General features: G+C 42.6%; 2 protein-coding genes and 1 pseudogene across 2 annotated transcripts in view; 1 reads left to right on the forward strand and 2 right to left on the reverse strand.

The window, feature by feature from the left end:
- The window catches only part of CMYA5 (cardiomyopathy associated 5), a 102,964-nt gene that overhangs the window by 1,314 nt on the left and 79,321 nt on the right, over nt 1-22,329 (reverse strand). Inside the window, exons 10-12 of the mRNA XM_059694234.1 lie at nt 6,866-6,999; nt 5,314-5,413; nt 2,898-3,071 (exon numbers count right to left, since the gene is read on the reverse strand). Coding sequence (XP_059550217.1) covers nt 2,898-3,071; nt 5,314-5,413; nt 6,866-6,999 — 408 coding nt within the window. The remainder of the gene's footprint in view (nt 1-2,897; nt 3,072-5,313; nt 5,414-6,865; nt 7,000-22,329) is intronic.
- On the forward strand, nt 7,807-14,035 carry LOC132232505 (inositol polyphosphate multikinase-like; annotated as a pseudogene).
- LOC132232423 (F-box only protein 31-like) lies at nt 19,523-21,621 on the reverse strand. The gene is given in 1 exon segment (XM_059691859.1): nt 19,523-21,621. A coding segment is annotated over 1 exon segment (1,506 nt). The 5' UTR covers nt 21,029-21,621.

Genomic DNA, 22,329 nt, shown 5'->3' on the forward strand with positions numbered 1-22,329 from the left:
TAGCAATGATTTTGTGGTCTTGCAGCTAAAGGGAATGCCTTTGGTTTATCTTTTCAATTGAAATAAATTTAATTCAATAAGTATTCACTTGGGCATATCTGTGTGCCCAGCACTGGGCACACTGTCCTTGACCACCAGGATCCCATACTCTGCTGAACAGGAAGGAAAAACTGATGATGACTTAAACACTGGCTAGAGCTGAGACTCCAGCTCAGAGGACAGACTGTAAAGTGTTTACTAAACACATCTAATGGACCTTTTTTTGCTGTGAGAGGAAAGGTTCAAGGCCAGGTTGGGAAGGAGAAATTGCTGAACAGAAGAAGCTGAATTCCTCTGTGCAAAAAAAGGTAACACAAATTTGAAGGTTTTGCCTGCTGGTCTTAGAAATGGAAGGTGGAGACCTGCAAGTAGGGGAAAGGAAGAAGAGAGAGATGGAAAGGAAGAAGAGAGAAGAGGAATAGTTCTGTGGATACAGTAGGTCTGAGGGCTGGGAGCAACACCAGGGCAGACTGGGCCCCCAGAATCCGGGTAAGTGACTCTGATAGGGGTATGGCTGAAAAGGCTAAGGACCTTTAAAATCTTGTGATGTCTCTTAAAGGCCCAGAAGCTTGAGTGCAGGTATACTTAGGGAATGGCAAGTTGGCAACTTCATTGCAGAATAAAGTCATGTGAAAGGGCAAAGGTTCATGGGAATGGGAAGATAAGCAAGACTTTATGATGATAAAGAAACATACAGCAGAAAAGGGTTGCAGGCGCCAATGATGGGGACCAGCAGTGTAGGCTGGGGCTCTTACAGAAGGCTTGGGGAGCATAAGGACTCATACTCAGCCAAAAAAAAAAAAATGGTCAGTTTGGATAGGTGGAAAAGAGGGAGAAGACCCAAGCAGTGGGGGCAGTAGAAGCAATGATGAGGTGGCAGAATATGCCTGTATGTCATGGAAAACATTACTATTGGCCTGACAGGTTTGGAGGGGACATGACTTTGAGGATATTTCATGGATCAGTAAGCCAGGAGCCAGGAACTAGACCTGCCCTGTTCAATACAGTTACCACTAGCCACATGTGGCCACTTAAAATTAAATAAAATTCCAAGTCCTACTAACCATATTTCAAGTGTTCAGTAGCCACATGTGACACTATTTTTCTATTTTTGCAGAACGTTCTATTGCACAGCACTGGTCTAAAGGGTTCTGAATGCCCAAATAAGCCATATCCCTACCCTTGAATGGAAGGTCTCTGGTGTCCTCCAGCCCAGGTCAGTCCCTCCCCACCAAGGAGGCCAAGGATGTAAAGACATTCCTTGAAGACTTGGCTCCACCAGTTCTACAGGGCCTGGAATATGCCCTGCCCCACTTCTGTCTCCATTTCTTCCTAAGCACATAAGTTTCTTCTTCAACTTGGACTCTGGCCTAAAACCAAGCCTGTCTGCCGGGGGCATGACTCCTTGTCCAGTTACTGCCTGTTCCTCCTTGGAACATAATACAATTTTGTTTTCTAGAGTCTAGAAATTTGTTATTAGAGGCTAGTCAAAGGAACTTTTCGTAAAATCAGTATCTAGTTTCAGCTCTAAATCTGATTATAAACTCCAGGTTTGAGTGATGTTTAACTCTGGGAAGGGGCTAGGTCCTTAAGCATTGCACAATGCTGAATATCAATTAATCATAATTGCCCTGACTTGGTGAACTGTGACTTTAAATAGCTCTTGGAGATGGTGTCCTTATGAACCATGTCAGAGAATCAAACTATCAAGTAGGACGCACGGAGAAATGTGCAAAATCCCTATCTGTGGGCCTTTCTCTGGAAACTTGCAAGCACTGAAGGCTTCTTTTTAAAGCACTACATTTGAATAATATCCCACATTGTATGATAATTTGCAATTTCAAAGCTCTTCCCTGTACCTGATTTCATGTGATCCTCACAACCCCAAAAAGTAGCAGACCAGGCATTGTTGTCCCCTGGCAATACACATGAGGCATATGCTCAGAGGGTTAAGCAACTTCTGGTAAGTAGCCAATAGGAGGACAGAACCAGGACTAAAATCAGCCTCTGGTTCCCAGTCCATTGCTCCTTTATTAGACCATCCTGTGAGCATATTCGGATCATAACATGGCTGCCCTTAACTCTCTGAGATGAACACTGGTTAATGGCTTTTTCACTTTAACCATCTAAACAATACTAATAATCTAGACCAGGGGTCAGCAAACTTTTTCTGTAGTGGGCCAGAGAGTAAATATCTTCGGGGGCTATTCAGTCTCTGTTGCGACTAACTCTGCCATTGTAGCACAAAAGCAGCCACAGACAATATGTAAACAGTGAGCGTGACTGTGTGCCAATAAAAGTTTATCCACATAAACAGTGGGTCATATTTGGGCTGCGGGCTATAGTTTGCCAATGCTTGATATAGACCATGTGGGAAGGGTATTGGGGATCCACTTCTTTCTCACTCCTGTTGACTCCTCTCCGTGGAGGGAGCCTTTTAGCTTTGCCCTGTGGATTCTCCCTACCCTGGGGTGAGTTTAGGAAGAAAAACTGTCCATGCATGGCCGGCCCAATAGTCCCTTCCTATTCCCTGTCTCTTAATTGGGAGCTTTCCTGGGAAACACACCTCCTTCTCTGCTTCTCCAGGGACCAACTCTTCCTTGCAGGGCGAGGAAGCTGGCCTGGCCAAGGCTATGAGTGGATGTGTCTGTCTCTCAGGTATGAACTACATTCTCTAAAATTGGCTTCCTCAGTAATAAGAATAATAGTTTAATCTTCATATACTTGACTCTCTTGTTTTCTTTCTTAGGTGGTTCAGACGGGGACTGGGATGGCATTATTAGGCCCTCAGAGTTCTCTAACTAGAAAGCAATTCATGACATTTTGATGAAGAGGGGAGGGGCTGGGCTGCAGCTTACCTCTGTGGCTCAGAGCAGTGCATGTACCATGAGGTCTCCCCTTGTCCCAGTGCACCAGCCTGCACAGCCGAGCTGGAGCAGATGCCAAGTCGATAAGCTGGGCAGTCTGTGACTGTGGTTTCCCAGTAATGCTGGCCACAGGCAGGCAGCTCCTCGCCCAGCACTGATGGGATTCTGTAGGCAAAGTTGATTAGGATTTGCCAGCCTTCATCTCATAGACATCAACATTCACACATTCACACCCAGTTTAAGCAGGACTCTATCCTTGGGAACTGCTGGAATTTGACTAGACCTCCATTGTTCATTGTGCCCCCAACCTTGACCTGATTGCCACATAATTCCCTACCCATGGTCGGCAAACCATGGCTCGCGAGCCACATGCGGCTCTTTGGCCCCTTGAGTGTGGCTCTTCCACAAAATACCACAAAATACCACGTGCGGGCGCGCACGTACAGTGCGATTGAAACTTCATGGCCCATGCGCAGAAGTCAGTATTTTGTGGAAGAGCCACACTGAAGGGGCCAAAGAGCCGCATGTGGCTCACAAGCCGCGGTTTGCCGAGCCGCAGTTTGCCGACCACTGTGGCCTAAACTCTCAATATGCATTTGACGTATTCCACTGCCACATACAACTTGCATGTACTATACATTTTACCTCTGGAAGAAGCTGGGAACCAAACAACAACTAGAATAATGCAGGACAAAAAGAAATGGCACAATCTGCTTTTAAAGAAATTGAGACTATACAAGGGAGGCAGGTAGGGTGTTCCAAGAGAGCATTACTTGCAAATTTTTCTTACAAAACTTGCAAAAAAAAGTTTCCAAAACCTTTTTCTAACAATGAGTTCCAGTGTCTACTGACTTAACTGGGCACAGAGACCAATGAGGTGCTGATCTTGAACAGCAAGACGGCTGGTGAGGCCAGAGCAGAACGGAGTATGGAAATTGAGACTCTGGCCTCTTTGGATTTGTAGTAGGTGTGCCTGAGAGGTTGTTGAAAGGTCTCTTCTTGTTTCACCTTAGCTATTTTTATAAGAGGCACAGGGAAATGAACCAAAGCACTTTTGGTAACCTTGTTTGCATGAATTGCTCAATTTTGCTTTAAAATGGCTGAGACAGCAAAGAAGCATTTTTAATTTAAGCAGCGTTAAGTCAGCACCTCTCCCTCTCCTCTTTAATAGATTAGAACATGATTAATACAAGGGAATGTGTTTCACTTTCTCATGTCTTTACCCAACTTCATTTCAGAGAGGTGCTCTCTGGAGCAAGCTTGCCTGCCTGATAACTATGAGATCATTTTTAGATTAATAATAAATAAGTAAAATTCTATAAAATGTATTACAGTTATCAGCAGTTATTATGTATGAACTCTAACCAACCAGCTTATTTCTTTTATTTTTTATTTATTGAGAAACTATAAAAAAAATACAGAAAAGCCCAATCTATTCTTAAAATATTTTATTTTTTGAGTTCACTCATTTGTATATATTTAGCATCTATTGTGTTTCTGGGCGCCATGCTAGATTCTGGGGATTCAAAGATGCAGAATATAAGGCAACTGCTTGAGGATTATTCAAGATGAAGTAGCTGACAAGCAACTCCACACAGGTTCAGACCCTTTCACGGGTCAAATCAAAGGGTGCCAGGGCCAAGAGAAAGCTTGGGCATTTCCAGGAGCAGGTAACGCCTGAGCTGGGCCAGAGACAGGTGAATAGCAACCTGATAGGAAAGCAGTGCAAGTCCCTGTTGGTCAACTCAGTGCTTTCTTGTGAGCGCTTGCTGACAGCCCACACCAGCACCAACAGTAGCCTGTGTTTCACAAGGGTTACAGTTTTCAAAAGCCTTTCATGTATATTCTTCCATTTCACCATTTTGACCTTAAAATGACCATGAGAGATGGCAGGCTAATTGCAGAGCCGTCTCCCGATTGAGCCCTCGGCTTTTGGCACTTCGTTACTTTGATGCTTCCTTTTGTGGGTGATACGGGTGTTGGGGGTTGGGCAAGAAAGTCTGAAAAGTCCTGCATGTGACCAGAGCTAGAAACTCAACAAAATGTCATTCTCCTCTAATCCTTTCCAAATGGATGGATGTAAAATCTGGTTTGCTATTGAAAATAATAGAAGAATTAACCTGGATTCTTTTTCACTAAACCAGAGGTAATTCCATAAAATAGCCTATGTTTTAAACAAACCATCTGTGCTTATATTTCCAACAAAAATATTGACACTTGCTCTAAGTTATGAACTCTCTCTGTCACCTTCCCTCTAGTAATGAACCATAACCACACTGTATGGGTGTGCACACATTTCTATTGGATACCACACACACCAGGCATATTCATGAAACCACAAATATGCACAACAAAGTGACACACCCTCAGAACACTCAATGCAGAGGCATCTTGTACTTCTACTTACTCTGTCAGCCGTCTTCTCTCGGCAAAGCTGATCACTGTCCCATTTGAGGAAATTTGCAGAGCAGGATGAGCTGTTTCTCTCAACAAGCGAAATCGGGTTCCTATTTCAGTTAAGAAAATATGATTACTAGTATAACATTGCCACAGTGTCAAGTGCAGTCTCTAGGGCAAGTCCCTTATTTCAGACCTTGGTCTCCCTTTCCCCAGATATCAAAATACCCCAGTGCCTTTGGGCCCGCAGTGAAACCATTAGTGGATGCCAGTGGCTGGCTACTTCTACTAGTGTGCTTCCTGTGCTAAAACTTGCTGTGCTATGCAAAGTGTGCTCCTTGCATATTCATCCCCTGGAAATGAGTTAGAAATGCAGAATCCTAGGCCTCACCCCAGACCTACTGAATCAGAATCTGCATTGTAACAAGGTCCTCATGAGAGTTGTGTTCACATTAAAGTTTGAAAATGCACTGGTGTAACCTAAAGGAGTGGTTCTCAGAGTGAAAGGTATAGGCACCATATTGGGACGGTAGGGAATTTAATTTCTGGGCAGCAGCTCTCGTGTCTTCTCTTTATAAATATTAGGCAGATATTTATAAATATATTTACATCACAAATGAGGCACATATGCAAGTTTTTGCTGACTAAGCATATCACTTAATGTGCCACACTCAATCTTGTGCCATCTTTGGGTCTAGGATAAATAATAAAATGATTGCCTTTCCATTCCTCAGTTCTTTTCACAATGATTGAGAGCAGACAAACATTTCTGTTGACATCATTTGGGTATTTTCTACAAAATGTCATTGAACAGTTTTATCACCTCCTTGAGTTATTCATTCACTCAACAAACATTAATTGGCACAAACAATGTGGTAGGCACAAACAAACAAACAGAGGAATACAGCTGGAAGCTTGTTCATAGAGTTCACAATGCAATAAAATAAGACTATCCCTGCCCTGACCGGTTTGGCTCAGTGGGTAGAGCGTCAGCCTTTGGACTGAAGAGTCCCAGGTTTGATTCCGGTCAAGGGCATGTACCTTGGTTTGCGGGCACATCCCCAGTGGGGGGTGTGCAGGAGGCAGCTGATCGATGTTTCTCTCATGGATGTTTCTCTCTATCCCTCTCCCTTCCTCTCTGTAGAAAATCAATAAAATATATTAAAAAAAAAATAAGACTATCCCCATCCCACACACTCAAAACATACCCACAAATTGTAACACACTGTGAGGCAAACAAGAATCATCTGGGGAGATTAAACCCACACGTTAAATCCTGTCTTCAAATAACCAGATCAGGACCTCCAGGAGTGGGGCATCAGTATTTTTTAAGCACCCCGAGAGACTGCTAATTGGTAGCCAAGGTTGAGACCCTCTAAACCAGAAAAATAAAAGAAACATTTCGGCCCTTGACCAATCTTGAGTTCTCATGCCAAAAACCTTGCCCTGCCAGCAGGTTGAGGTCTTTAAGAAGTTGCCTTCAAGGATGTCTCCTCTGGGTGGTGGGAGGGAAGGTATGAGAATGCTTGGAAATATGCCGCTGTGTGCAAAGGAGAAAGTACCTCTGGTGGAAATGAGGGCAGCTTCACTCTGTTCACTTGTTCCAAACGTATTGATGGCTCTCACGTAGAAAAAGTAATTATCATTGGGCTGGAGGTTAACCTTCAACTGGAGTCCTTTAATTCCAGAGTAAGATCTAAGTACAAAGGGAGAATAATAATTTTAAATATAATTCCATTACTAAACAACTCATCATATTTCAACCCTATAGTGAATGAACATCTTTTATTAACAACAAATAACTTATTTTTTCTCTTTTAATGGCCACTGGTATTAGCAAGCAAGATTATATAAGATGGTTATTATTCACTAAGATTACTTTATCAAATCATTTGTACCTTTGTCAACTTTTGTCCAACAGATGGCTTTCAAAATGCTCTTTGGAATAAAACCAAACAAACTTTTAAAAAAATTTTTCAGAAAAGTGACTATCTGTTAATAAATCTCCAAGAATATATTATTTCTTTATCAATTTTTGGTTCAGAGGGCATTTTTGGATGAAAATTATGTTAAAACAATCTACAATACAAAGGACCCTAATTATCTCATTCAGATCTAGAATTGTAGAAAACTTAAGGTGAGTGATGATTTTGTACATGGCCATCATGCTAAAGTTATAGAAACTGAGATCTCTAAAGAAGACAATATATATATTTTTAAATTTTATCTTTATTGTTGAAAGTATTACGGATATCCCCTTTGTGTGTTTTATTTTTCCATGGACCCCCGCCCCCACCCCTCCCAGGCCTTCATCACACTATGAAGACAATATCTTTGAAGGCAAGCTTAATTCTAGCAAGAAGAGAACTCTAATTGTCACATAAAATCCCCCAAACTGCAATTCCTAATCTCTCATCTACATGAAAAGAAAGTGATGGTAGTGGTATCTGATTGGCAGCAGGCTTGGCAAGTAAACTGTAACAGCCCAACCATTTAAACAATAATGGACTTGCTGGATTTGAAGATGGAGCTCTCTGAAGTTGCCAAGTTAGCTAAAATAGTTTTGTGCCTTTTTTCCGTTCTCTTTAATCTGCTCCATATCATGGCCTAGAGCATTTATAAATAAAGCACACAAGTGCTCTTGCTTCTGGAGTGGTGAAGGTGGGGGTTGGGGGTTGGGACAGGCTGGGAGAGGACAATGGGGGGAAAAGGGGACAATTGTAATACTTTCAACAATAAAGAATTTTTTAAAAAAAGAAAACTACAATATAATAGTTTTCATGTTCATTCTCAAAAGGATAGGTTTGTTTTTAATCTGCTTGCTTTGTTTGTTTTTATATTATTCTCTATTTGTTTTGTTATTATTGAGCATACCACAAAAGGTTTAGAATCAGAGTGGCCACTCTTCATCCACAGAGAGATATTTTTTTCAGGTTATTTCTACCTCTGTTGATTTATTTCACTTCTCACTACCTACCTTAGAGAATAATATGAAAAACCAGGAAAAATAAAAAGTATTATCGACTCAGAAAACAAATGAATTTAGAAATTTTTAAAAGCATAAAATCTCTATAGAATAACAACCCCCCAACCACCACCATTTCTAAGAGCACAAAAACTCCATTATGTTCCTCAGAAGGAAGGGGGGGCGGGGGGAGTAGCCTGCGTCTATTTGTATACCTTCTATTTAGTGCCCGTGGCTGGAAAAGGTCAGTATAAACCCCTCAATGTTATTGGTTGTTATTTCAGAATCTACCACCTGACCAGAACCTTCGGGAGAGTACTATCTTTAGATGTGCTGAGAATGGATCCATGCAATTGAGCCACATGTCAACTAATTATGCTTCAGTTAATTAATGAAAAATGTCCAAGATTGAGAATTTAATTCCCAACTAATATCCAGAATATTATTCTGGGATAGATGTATTGCTTATTTTATTTGAATTGATGACAGAAGAGATGTTTTAAACATACATTAATTATAGTAAGCAATAAAATTTTTGTCTCAATAAGCACAGTGGGGTCTGAACTGAATTTCAGACTTCATCCACTCATTAAGTAAATATTTATTGATTACTTATTATATGCATAGGCCCTGTCTCTACCAGGGGCGGAAGTGGCAAGGATAAATGAGGAAATTTCATGTCCAGAAACTAGATAGAATATGCTGACTTCATTTTGTAACAATGTGGCTGTTAAATGCCAAGGATGCTGTTTTGGGGGGTAAGTGTTTGCTCTTAAGTTTTATAAAGTCTGTCAAGGAGAAAATGGAATTTCTATTTATCTATTTATGTAGATATAGTCAACTGCATGCTATGTCTTATCACATTTAAAGAATAAAGGTTTACAAGGTACTTAAGTCAACTATAGGATCAGATCCTGCTTTCAGTGCCTGAAAGCAGGTCATGCAGACTTGACATATATGCACAATGCCCTCACTGAATACGTGAAATAGAAGCACCGGGCATGAAAATGAAAGCAATACAAAATGTGGTAGTGTTTTATTGTTTATAAGTTGCCACCTTATGCTCAAGAACCAAGAACAAAGCAATAAAGCTTAAATACAAGTGATTGGTTTCCATGTCTATTTATTTTGTCTGATCTCACTTAAATATCACAAAAGTCTTCATGTCAACTTCCCCTGCTTTTTAGCCAAATAAACACTTCAAACATTTTTTTGAATTTGAAAACTGAAGAGTGGCACCCTCCTGTAGAGTATAATCTTTTAAAATTTCAAAAACAAACACTTGTTATAATTACAACCAAATCCACATGACTTATAATGAGCTTGCAGTTTACAGAATTAAAATTCACAGCATATCCTGACTAAGGTAAGTGATCAGACAGCTGATGAAACCACAAGTTGTTGGTGCTTAGGCAGGAAGGGATTTTAGCCTTATCAGTAATATGACTGATCTGACTGTTAGAAGTCTAGAGCCAATAATAAAATCCAAAAGACAACAAGAAATATAACTCAATTGGTCTCACTTTGGGTCATAAGTGTGGAATTCTCCCAAAAGTGCCATAGTATGGTGCAAAAGGATGTCTTTATATGTGTAGTTTCCAGGAATACCAGGACCAGGAAGCATCTAGAAACCCTGAGTCATCAGCAAATTAGCTGATTGCTGGTGGAGAATAAGCACACTGAGTCCAACCACAGAGCTCTGTGTCCAGCAAGTCTTCAAAGGACTCTCAACCCTCTCCATTGGGAGGACAAAGGACATTAGTTAAACTCCAAAGCTGTGAAGCAGAGAGAAACAATTTAAATAAGAGACCAACCTACTATCTCCTCAGAAGTCTGAATGGCTATCATGTGAATAAGTCTGATCTCCTCTTCTTTTGTTTGTTTGTTTCCGGAAGGCAAATGAGTGGAAGCTATGAGGAAGCTGATATCTGCCCAATATAATGAACACCTTTCTAGCTTGAGCCCGTTCATTCTTTAGTTTTTGCAAGGAATGATCAAAAAGTTTGCCAACTAACTATGGACAATGGAGCAAGAATCATTTTACTTGGGAATTAAAAAGGATCTTTATGAAGTAAAAAATTAGAGAACTAATGCTTAATGGGAAAATACTGAAAGCATTCCCATTGAGTTAGAGGGACGGACATGAGGTTAAAACAAATTTGGAGAAAGGAGCTAAAATAGTTACCATTTTCAGATTATATGATATTTTTTAAATATAGAAAACTCAAGAAAATCACCTGAAAAATGCTTACATAATAAGAAAATTCAGTAAGATGGCTAGGTGTGAAACTAATATAAGAAATCATAAGGCTGACACCTGATTTCTCATCAGAAACTCTACAAGCCAGAAGGGAATGGCATGAAGTACTCAAGGTAATGGAAAGCAAGGATCTGAGACGAAGATTACTATATCCAGGAAGGCTATCATTCAAAATAGATGGTCAAATAAAGAGCTTCCCAGACAAAAAAAAAAAAAAAGGCTAAAGGAGTTCATCACCACCAAACCAGCATTACAAGAAATTCTAAAGGGATTACTGTAAGGCAGTGGTTCTCAACCTTCCTAATGCTGCAACCCTTTCATACAGTTTCTCATGTTGTGGTGACCCCCAATTTTATTGTTAGAAATTGAACATAATTAAAGCATAGTGATTAATCACAAAAACAATATGTAATTATATATGTGTTTTCTGATGGTCTTAGGCGACCCCTGTGAAAGGGTCGTTCAACCCCCAAAGGGGTCGCGACCCACAGGTTGAGAACCACTGCTGTAAGGGATTGCTGAGAAGAAGCAGAGAGAGAAACCTAGCAAGACAGAATTAAAATGGCTATAAATAAGTACCTCTTAATAATAACCCTAAATGTAAATGGATTAAATGCTCCAATCAAAAGGCGTAGGATAGCTGAATGAATACAAAAACATGACCCAACTATAATGCTGTCTACAAGAGACCCACCTCAAAACAAAAGACATACACAGGATGAAAGTGAAGGGATGGAGAAAAATTTTCCATCAAATGGAAAAGAAAAAAAAAAGCTGGAGTAGCAATACTCATATCTGACAAAATAGTCTTTAAAAGCATCATGCTAAGTGAAATAACCCAATTGGAGAAAGATAAATATCATATGATCTTATTTGTGGAATATAATGAACAACATAAACTGATGAACAAAAATAGAGCCAGAGGGAGGGAAATATACTAGAATATAATAGAAGTAATCCTGTTATTTGCAGATTTTTAATATTTCCTACAACTTTTGTGATATCATACTATGTGAGTACAGTTTTGGTATATTATTATATTTAAAATCCTTTTATTCTTGAAATATTAATGTTTATTGCATGTAATATTATTATATGTAAGATCATTTTTCTTGAATAATTGGTGTTTATTGCATGTAACATTATCATACTTAAAATTGGTTTTTTGAGATATTAATGTTTATTGCATGTAACATATTTAAGATCATTTTTCTTGAAATATTAAGTTTTATTGCATGTAACATTAAAAAAATAAATTTAAAAAAAGAAATCAAAAGCCTTCATATACAAATCTATATGTATATAAAAGCCTAATATGCAAATTGTTCCCTTGGGAGTTTGATCTGGAGAACAGGAGTTCGATTGCTTGCTATAATGTGCGCTGACCACCAGAGGGTGGCACGGAATGAAGGAAGGCCTTGGCTCACAGCCGGCAGCCAGGGAAGGAAGGCCCCAGTCAGCAGCCAGAAGGCCCTGATCGGCCCTGATCACCGGCCAGGCCTAGGGACCCTACCCATGCACAAATTTCATGCACCGGGCCTCTAGTATCTAAATAAAGATGAAACAAGAGAAACACATATTTAAATAGTGGCACCACAAAGATCCCAAATAGCCAAAGCAAGCTTGAGAAAAAAGAACAAAGTTGAGTATCACACTCATGGATTTAAAACTATACTAAAAAGCTATAGTAATCAAACAAAATATGGAAGGAGAGCAATGGGTGCCCACCTCAGCACTCCTCAGCTGGGAGCTCGATTCTATTTCTCCAGGGTTGTGGTGGGCCTGGTGGCCTGGGCAGCAGAGCAGTAGCATCATGGTCCTCAGCACCAAGATGGGGAACCCCGGGCCTCCTAGTGCTAAGTCCCACCCCCATCCCCTATTCTCCTGTGCCCTTTCACTCCGTCTTTTTTTTTTTTTTTTCTTGTCCTCAAAGTTATAGCTGCCACTTCAGCTCTCTGGCAATGGAGACTCCATCCCCACTTTTTTAAAAAATATATTTTTTTTATTGATTTCAGAGAGGAAGATGGGGGGGTGGGAGAGAGAGAGAGAAAAAGAGAGTGAGAGAAAGAAAAACATCAATGATGAGAGAGAATCATTGATTGGCTGCCCCCTGCACACCCCACACTGGGGATCAAGCCTGCAACCCAGGCATGTGCCCTGACTGGGAATCGAACTGTGACCTCCTGTTTCATAGGTCAATGCTCAACCACTGAGCCACACCAGCTGGGCTTCATCCCATCCACTTTGCCTGAGGCACCCAGCACTCCAGAAATGTGGGCCCCACCCGGGTTGCAGACCCTACCCGGCAAGCGAGGCTGTCTCTGAGAGCACCCTGAAACCAGCAGCGGCAGGCTCAACTTCCTCTACGGCTGAGTGCCCCTCTCACATCAGGTGGCTGGGCACATGTATAGGAAGGACAAAGTGGGTATCTTGCAACATCCAGATGGCATAGTTTTGAAATAGCTACAGCCACCTCCAAGGGATCCAATAAGGGAGCTAGAATTCTATAATATGATTTAGAGCTTTAAAGATTTCTGCCAAAATATTATGGCGTCTGGTGATCTCCCACTGTGCCAAATGATTTACACCTAAATCTTGAAGATGTGACCCATAGATTTAATAAGCCCTGTCTAATGGATGTAAAGATAGGGCAAAAGAGCTATGATTCTTTTGCGTTATCTGAGAAGATTCAGCAACAGGTAGGCAAGTACTCAGAGATTGGATTCTTGGTGTGTGGCATGAGAGTTTATCATGTTCATTCTCATAGCTAGGAGACACAAAACCAGCACTATGGAAGAAGCCTAACAAAAGAAACTAATGGATGGAGTTTCCAGATTTTTTTTGGTAATGGATTCTGCTTAGAAAAATATGCTGTTGCTGCCAGTATTCAGAAGATTGAGAGTACTCTGCAGTGGTTTGAAAGCCAGGAGCAGCTTAACTTTTATGTGAGTTCATTACTGTTTGTTTATGAAGGTTCATCTGAGCCAACTACTACAAAATCAAATGACAGAACTTTGGCAGAAATGTTTTTGTCCAAAGGACAACTCTCAAACACAGACATACTGAAGTACAATAATAACTTTCAAGTGTTAAGTTCCACAATGAATGGAAAAATACTAGACAAAACCTTATCCAAGATATATGATCATCACAGAAAAATGTATTTGAAAAAACATCACAGTCACAATTCATTGAAAGTTGAAAATATATAGCAAGACAATAGGTGGAGAAGTTTGTCATTTAAACAGAAATATACTTTCCCAACTGGAAAAGACTTTCTACCATCTTCCCACTGGTTGCCAAAAGATTGCAGAAATAGAAGTGGGAATGATTGATTTTTCTCATGTTTTCCCTAGCAACACAAAAGATGAGGGATATATCTACGGACTGAAGCAAATAATTACTGTACTACAGAGTATTTTAGACAATGGAATCCTTGGCTGCAATCTTTTTAAGGGGTGGAGCAATCACTGTGAAGAGCAGCCATCAATATCTCTGCACTTGTAATGCTATGTAAACAATTTGTATTGTGAGCCCCAGCCCGTTTGCTCAGTGGGTAGAGCGTTGGCCTGTGGACTGAAGGGTCCCGGGTTTGAGTCTAGTCAAGGGCCCATACCTTTGTTGTAGGCACCTCCCTGGCCTGGACCCTGGTCGGGGCGTGTGCAGGAGGCAACCAATTGATGTGTCTCTCTCATATTTATATTTCTCTTTCTGTGTCTCTCCCCCTCCCACTCTCTCTAAAAATCAATGGAAAAATATCCTCAGTGAGGATTAAAAATAATAATAATAAATTTGTATTGTGAGTCTACATATTTACACTTCTGGTAGAGGGTTAACTTTTTAATAATCTTACTCAGGAAAAACAATTATTTGTTAATAAGAAAACTATGAAAAATAAAGAAAAAACTTTGGAATGTTATGCAAAGAATGTGGTGGCAAAAAAAAAAAAAAAGAACAAAAACAGTACAGTATAGGCACAAAAACAGCCACTAGATTAATGGAACAGAATAGAGAGTCCAGAAATAAACCCACACCTGTATGGTAAGTTAATCTTCAAAAAAGGAGGCAAGAATATACAATGGGGAAGACAGTCCCTTCAGCAAATGGTGTTGGGAAAACTGGACAAACACATGCCAAAAATGAAAACAGGACCACTTTCTTACATCATATACAAGTATAAACTCAAAATGGATTAAAGACTTAAATGTAAGACCTGAAACCATAAAGCTCCTAGAAGAAAAACATAGGCAGCAAATTCTGACATCATTCTTAGCAATATTTTTGTGTGTATATCTTCTCAGGCAAGAGCAACAAAAGCAAAAATAAAAGAATGGGGCAACATTAAATTAAAAAGCTTTTGCACAGTGAAGGAAACCAACAGAATGAAAAGACAACCTACTGCATGGAAGAAAACATGTGCAAATGATATATCTGATCCTATATAATAAAAGGCTAATATGCAAATAGACCAAAAGGTGGAACAACTGGGACAACCGAAACAACCAAACAACCGGTTGCTATGACGTGCGCTGACCACCAGGGGGCATGTGCAGAACATGGTGAGCGTTGGCTGTGGTGGGATAGTGGAGCAGGAAAACAGGGCACCAGACCAAGGCAGGATGCTGGCCTGTCATCGGGGGGAGCTTCTGGTGATTATTGAAAATTTTTTGCTCCCACGAACAACGGTCATGCCCGGTGTTCACACCTGTTGCTGGTGCCGGCCCCACTCACACCTGTAGCCAGTGCCAGAGCCACTGCTCGCACCCACTGCCGGTGCCCAGCACTGGTCCCGATCACTCAGCGCCATCAGCAGGTGTGAGCAACAGCTGCCAACCCTGATCACTCCTGAGGGCTTCTCCACCTCCCCCTGCTCTTGAGGGGCAATCGGGGCAGCAGCTGACATTTGTACCTGCTGCTGGCGCCAGCCCCAATCACTCTGAGCCATCAGCAGATATGAGCGGCAGTGGCAAGAGTGGGGCTGCTGGCAGACAGGGGACCAGGAGCCGCAGTGGGAGGGGCTGTGCAGGGGCACAGAGGATGGGCCGAGACCCGCCCCTGTGCCTACCGCAGTCTTGCGGCCCACAGTTCGTTTCAAGGTGCACAAATTTATGCACTGGGCCCCTAGTACATATATATATGTATATATCAAGAACTCAGACAACTCAACATCAAGAAAAGGAAACTATCTGCTTAGAAAATGGACAGATCCCTAAATAAACATTACCCCAAAGAAGACATACACATGAAAAGATGCTCAATGTCACTAATCATCACGGAGATGCAAATCAAACCCACAATGAGCTATCATCTTACACCTGTTAGAATCCTATATAATAAAAGGCCAGTGGCCATAACAGTGTAATGATCAGAAATGACCAATCAACCAGTTGCTATAAGGCGCATTGATCACCTCTTGGTCCCTCCCCCCAGCCCGCAGGCTCTGATCACTGGATGGCCAATGGGGAACCACGGGGAAACCAGGGTGGTGGCGGGGCGGGACTGGGGACTGGCAAGCGGGCGGAAGGCATACAGACTTCTTGGTCCCTCCCCTCAGACCACAGGCTTTGATCATGGCGAACAGGGAATCATGGGGAACTGGGGTGAGCAGTGGCCGGGCAGTACTGGGGACTGGCGAGCGGGCGGAAGATGGCCCTGATCGCAGGCTAGGCCTAGGGACCCTACCTGCACAGAATTTTGTGTGCTGGGCCTCTAGTAGTTATTATAAAAAAAAATCAACAAATAACAAGTGTTGGCAAGGATATGGAGAAAAGAAACTCTTGTGCATTGTTGGTGGAATTATAAACTGGTGCAGCCACTATGGAAAACAGTAGGGAGGTTCCTCAAAAAATTAAAAACAAAACTACCATAGACCCTTCTGCAATTCCATTTCTGGGTATTTATTTATTTATTTTTTATTTTTTTATTTTTTTAAATGTATTTTATTGATTTTTCACAGAGAGGAAGGGAGAGAGATAGAGAGTCAGAAACATCGATGAGAGAGAACATCGATCAGCCGCCTCCTGCACATCCCCCACTGGGGATGTGCCCGCAGCCCAGGTACATGCCCTTGACTGGAATCGAACCTGGGACCCTTCAGTCCGCAAGCCGACGCTCTATCCACTGAGCCAAACCGGTTTCGGCCATTTCTAGGTATTTATAAAAAATAATAATAAAATAGTAATGTGAAAAGATATATGCATCCCTATGTTCATTGCAGTATCATTTATAATAGCCAAGATATGGAAGCCACCTAGATGTTCATTGATAGTTGAATAGATAAAGAAGATGTGATATATCTATATCTATATATCTATTTCTTTTTTTATCAATAAACTTCATACTTTATTACATAAACATGTATTATAGATTTGCCTTACACTTTGAATTAATCTCCTATTTATACATAATTTTGTAACATTAAACATTGATCATTTCAAATGATGCAGTGGACACATTTTATTAAACAATATCAAAAAGTAGCATTCTTTAACATCACCATCAATATAATCGAAGTCTTTAAATATTGGGAAGCCATCAAGTTCACAGTGGTGAGCACAAGCTTTACAGAATCTAATTTTTATTTAAAGCATGAATTTTATCATTGGTAACATATAATGGTTTTCTTTGATATGAGGCTCACTTTGTTCATTTAGAGAAAACATCTGCAAGTCAACAATAGCTTGTCAATCACTCAAGTAAAAATGGTGTTTCAGTAAAAAAAAAAAAAGCAGTCCCACTTGTAACTCAATCAATGAATTAATTGCAGTAGTGCTTTTCCTTTTTTGTGTGTGATTAATCACTATGCTTTCATTATGTTCAATTTGTAACAATGAAATTGGGGGTCACCACAACATGAGGAACTGCAGTAAAGGGTCGCAGCATTAGGAAGGTTGAGACCACTGGTCTAAGGTTTAATTCTACCTCAGTTTCTGGCTCCTACCCAGCCTGGCCCTGGTCTGGGCTTGGGCATGAGGCAACCAACTGATGTGTTTCTCTCACATCGATATTTCTGTCTTTCCCTCTCTCTCCCATTCTTTCTAAACATCAATGGCAAAAAACATCGGAGAACCAAGATGGCGGCATAGGCTAACGCCGGAGATCGCTGCCTTGAACAACTACTTCAAAAGTGAAACTAAAACACGGAACGGACATCACCCAGAACCACAGGAACGCTGGCTGAGTGGAAGTCCTACAACTAGGAGGAAAGAGAAACGCATACGGACACTCAGAGAAGGCGCAGGAGTGCTCGGAGCGGGCTGGCGGCGGAGGGCGCGGTTGGCGTTTTCAATCGGGAGGGAGTCGCAGACTCTGAGCTCCAGATACAGGCGAGTCTTTAGGGACCCAGAATCAAACAGGAGAAGCGGGACTGTCTGGCTTCGGGCAGAGCGAGTGCAGCTTTCTCTCCGAGCTTTGCAGCGGGTGCTGGAACTCAGAGAGGCAGAGCCCCTGGGGACAGGACTGAGAGCCGCCATAACTGCTCTCTCCGGCCCACCCTGTTGATCCTGTGCGACCCGCCCTGCCCAAGCCCTGCACAGAGGCATTTGCCGGATAGCCTCAGGCAAAGGCTAGATTAGCACCTCCCTAGAGGACAAAAGTTCTCTCACTGCTGACACAGCTGATTCTCATAGCCACTTGGCCTGGAGGTCAAACCCTCCCTGGTTTTTTGCTTCAACAATCAAGGCTTAACTACAAGACTGCGCACAAAGACCACTAGGGGGTGCACCAAGAAAGCATAACAAAATGTGGAGACAAAGAAACAGGACAAAATTGTCAATGGAAGATAATAAAGTTCAGAACCACACTTTTAAGGTCTCTCAAGAACTGTTTAGAAGCCGCCGATAAACTTAATGAGATCTACAACAAAACTAATGAGACCCTCGATGTTATGTTGGGGAACCAACTAGAAATTAAGCATACACGGACTGAAACCACGAATATTATACAGACTCCCGACAGCAGACCAGAGGAGCACAAGAATCAAGTCAATGATTTGAAATGCGAGAAAGCAAAAAACACCCAACTGGAGGGGCGGAATGAAAAAAGAATCCAAAATGCGAGGATAGTGTAAGGAGCCTCTGGGACAGCTTCAAGCGTACCAACATCAGAATTATAGGGGTGCCAGAAGATGAGAGAGAGCAAGATATTGAAAACCTATTTGAAGAAATAATGACAGAAAACTTCCCCCACCTGGTGAAAGAAATGGACTTACAGGTCCAAGAAGCGCAGAGAACCCCAAACAAAAGGAATCCAAACAGGACCACACCAAGACACATCATAATTAAAATGCCAAGAGCAAAAGACAAAGAGAGAATCTTAAAAATAGCAGGAGAAAGAAACTCAGTTACCTACAAGGGAATACCCATACGACTGTCAGCTGATTTCTCAACAGAAACTTTGCAGGCCAGAAGGGAGTGGCAAGAAATATTCAAAGTGATGAATACCAAGAACCTACAACCAAGATTACTTTATCCAGCAAAGCTATCATTCAGAATTGAAGGTCAGATAAAGAGCTTCACAGATAAGAAAAAGCTAAAGCAGTTCATCACCACCAAACCAGTATTATATGAAATGCTGAAAGGTATCCTTTAAGAAGAGGAAGAAGAAGAAGAAGGTAAAGATACAAATTATGAACAACAAATACACATCTATCAACAGGTGAATCTAAAAATCAAGTGAATAAATAATCTGATGAACAGAATGAACTGGTGATTATAATAAAATCAGGGACATAGAAAGGGAATGGACTGACTATTCTTGGGGGGGAAAGGGGTATGGGAGATGCGGAAAGAGACTGGACAAAAATCGTGCACCTATGGATGAGGACAGTGGGTGGGGAGTGAGAGCGGAGGGTGGGGCGGGAACTGGGAGGAGGGGAGTTATGGGGGGAAAAAGAAATAAAAAGAAAAAAAAAATAAACATCAATGGGAAAATATCCTCGGGTGAGGATTAAAAAACACACAAACAAAGGTGGGTAATCTGGTCAGAAGCTCAAATCTACAAGCTGCTCCTCCCAGGGGGTCTGGAATGAATGTTCTAGAGCATCTCCAGGAAGGCCTGCGGGGATGGTGCCTCCACATTCTGGAAGGTGTTCCGGACTCTGCCGTACAGGACGAAGTATTTCACCTTCAGCCAGATGAACCCAAAGTGGTTCTCATCGAACAGGATGAAGACTCCAGGGAACCGCTCCCAGTAGGCTAAGCCAGGTAAGGTAACAGTGTCCACGCCATAGAAACACATCCTGCAGGTTCGGGGGTAGTTCTGGTCTCTTGTGCGCATGCCCACAGGCAGAACAAACGGGACAGGCTGCTCCTCCAAAGCTGCAGCCCCGGACTCCCCGACGCTGGGCTGGGCAGGGCTCTGCCAGCCATGGCCCTCGCTTTCCTCAGTCCCGTTTTCTTGCTGCTGCTGCTCCCGGATCACCTGCTCGTCAATCTCCTGGACCACGCGGGAGAGCTCGTTGAAGTTGCGGAAGAACTCGCCATCGGGCAGCTGGATGCGGCGCATGAGGTGGATCTCTAACATCCTGATGGTGTCTCCCGTGATCTTCGTGACCCTGGCATACTTCCCATGGAAGCTGAGCATGGCAATCTTTAGGCCGAAGGCATCGTAGTTGCCTTGGAAGAGGCCTGGCCTGATGAGGTCCTCCGGGTGGCTCGGCGGGAGGTAGAGGCGGCGGTAGGCCAGGCAGTCATACTGGTATCTGTCCTCCAGCGTCAGCGTCAGCACCAGCGCCCGTTCTTGCCGAAGTCTCGCTGTCAAATCCTTCCGGTGGTCTGTCTTGTCGCACTGGAGGGTGAGCCTGTCCTTCTGAATCTGCACGTGGCGGCTGTGGGGCCTGCTGATGCGGCCTTCCATGCATTCCACCACGACTGATTTCCTCTCCGTCAGGCGAATTCTGAACGAGGGCTCGAATTGCAGCGGGCCATCCACATGGGTGTTCAGGGAAGGCCCGTATGTCCAACCAGTAATGCATAAGCCGTCCACCACGACATTCAGCAGTGTTCTATAGTCCTCAGTATCTAGCTGCCACAATCCCAAAATGTGTCTGTATGGGTGGAGCAGCTTCGCATAGACTTCTCGATAAGACATACCTATCCTCTCCAGGTTCTGAGAGTTTTCAGAAAAGCCATATTCCTCCCGGCAGCGCCGTCTCCAGATGCTGTCGATGTGCAGGATGTGGTGGAATTTGGTGCAGGCCAGGGCCAGGCTGGGCAGGTCGGTGCCGGGGAGCCAGGCGAAGATCTCCAGCAGCATCTCCACAGGCAGGTCCCGCAGCGAGCAGTGCGGGGGCGGCATGGGGCTCGCAATTTCTCCACTCTCCACACAGCACCTCGCTGCCTCGACCGCCTCCACGTGCTTTTCTGCCGGGGCCGGGGCCGGCCTGCCGTAGGCCACTGCCGTCTCAGCTGGGCCCTGGCACTGCTGACGACACCGACACCGACATCCCCGCGAAGAGCCCGCGCCGCAGAGACTGGCGCACTCCTCCATTCCTCGAGGCATAACAGCCAAAAAGCTTCGGCTTCTGTGCCTCAGCCAGGCTTTAAACTGGCTAGTCCCGCCCCAGAATCCAGCCACGCCCCCTAGGGCCTAGCCACGCCCCCTCAGAGCGGAGCCAATTGTAGGACTTTAGCAACACTTCCAAGGAAACCCACACGCATTAACAGTTGCCTCCCTTTTTTAGTGCCCCCTCCCTGTCCTTCCGCCCTAGCCCCAGGCAGTCACTAATCTGCATTCTTTTTTATTTTTTTTAACATTTTATTTATTATTTTTTTAATTTTGTTTTATTGCTTAAAGTATTACATGCTTCCAGGGATATGCCTATGGGGGCGGGGGACATTTCACATAAATGCAGTCATAATAGTTGGTCTTTTGTGACTGGCTTCTTTCACTTAGCATAACATTTTAAAGTTTTATGTATGCTATATTCTAGTGTATGGGTATACCACATTTTGTTTACCCATTCATTAGTTGATGAATACTTGGGTTGTTTCCAGTTTGAGGCTCTTATGGATAACGCTGCTATGAACATTGTGTACAAGTTTTTTGTGTGAACATGTTTCCATTTCTTTTGGGTATGTACCTAGAAGTGGAACTTCTGGGTCATCTAGTAACTCTATGCTTAGTATGTTGAGGAACTGCCAAAAATAGTGGGGCCACTGTTATCCAACCTGGCTCCACTATTTTACATTTCCACCAATGTACGAGGGGTCCAATTTTTAAACATTCTCATGAATGCTTTTTAAAAAAATATAGCCATCCTAGTGAGTGTTGAGTGGTATTTTATTATAATTTAGAGCAGAGTTATTGACTGTAGGTTGACTTGACCTTGAACTCCATAAGGGAAATCTCTTCTATGCTCAGCCTTCACCCAGCCTCTGCCAAATCTCTCAGGCCCCTGGTAGGAATGGGCTCCTACATGTGAGCAAGGATGGACTTGAGTTCTTCATTTTCAGTGGACTTTGAGTTCTTCACTTTCAAGTGACTAACCTTGCTAGTTCCTTGGGTGAATGGATGCCCTCAGAAAAAAGTTCACAGGATCTGCCCACTATGAACATAATTTTCCGATGGGCTGAGACTGGCCCCACCCATTCAGACAGGCTTCCATTCTCATGTTGAGAGCAGCTAGATCCCTTCTCTCCACTTTTCTGGATTCCTACCAGAGAACCACTCTCACCTTTGGAGGGTCCTCTTAGTGCCCTGGGAGGAATTTGATTTGCCTCTTGTCAGGAATAGACATTTGGGGTGGTTTATTTGATAGAGGGGTGTAAATTCCATCTGCCACAGACACTGACTTCCATCAT

This window comes from Myotis daubentonii, chromosome 4 (genome assembly GCF_963259705.1).
Source record: "Myotis daubentonii chromosome 4, mMyoDau2.1, whole genome shotgun sequence".
Taxonomy (NCBI): Eukaryota; Metazoa; Chordata; class Mammalia; order Chiroptera; family Vespertilionidae; genus Myotis; species Myotis daubentonii.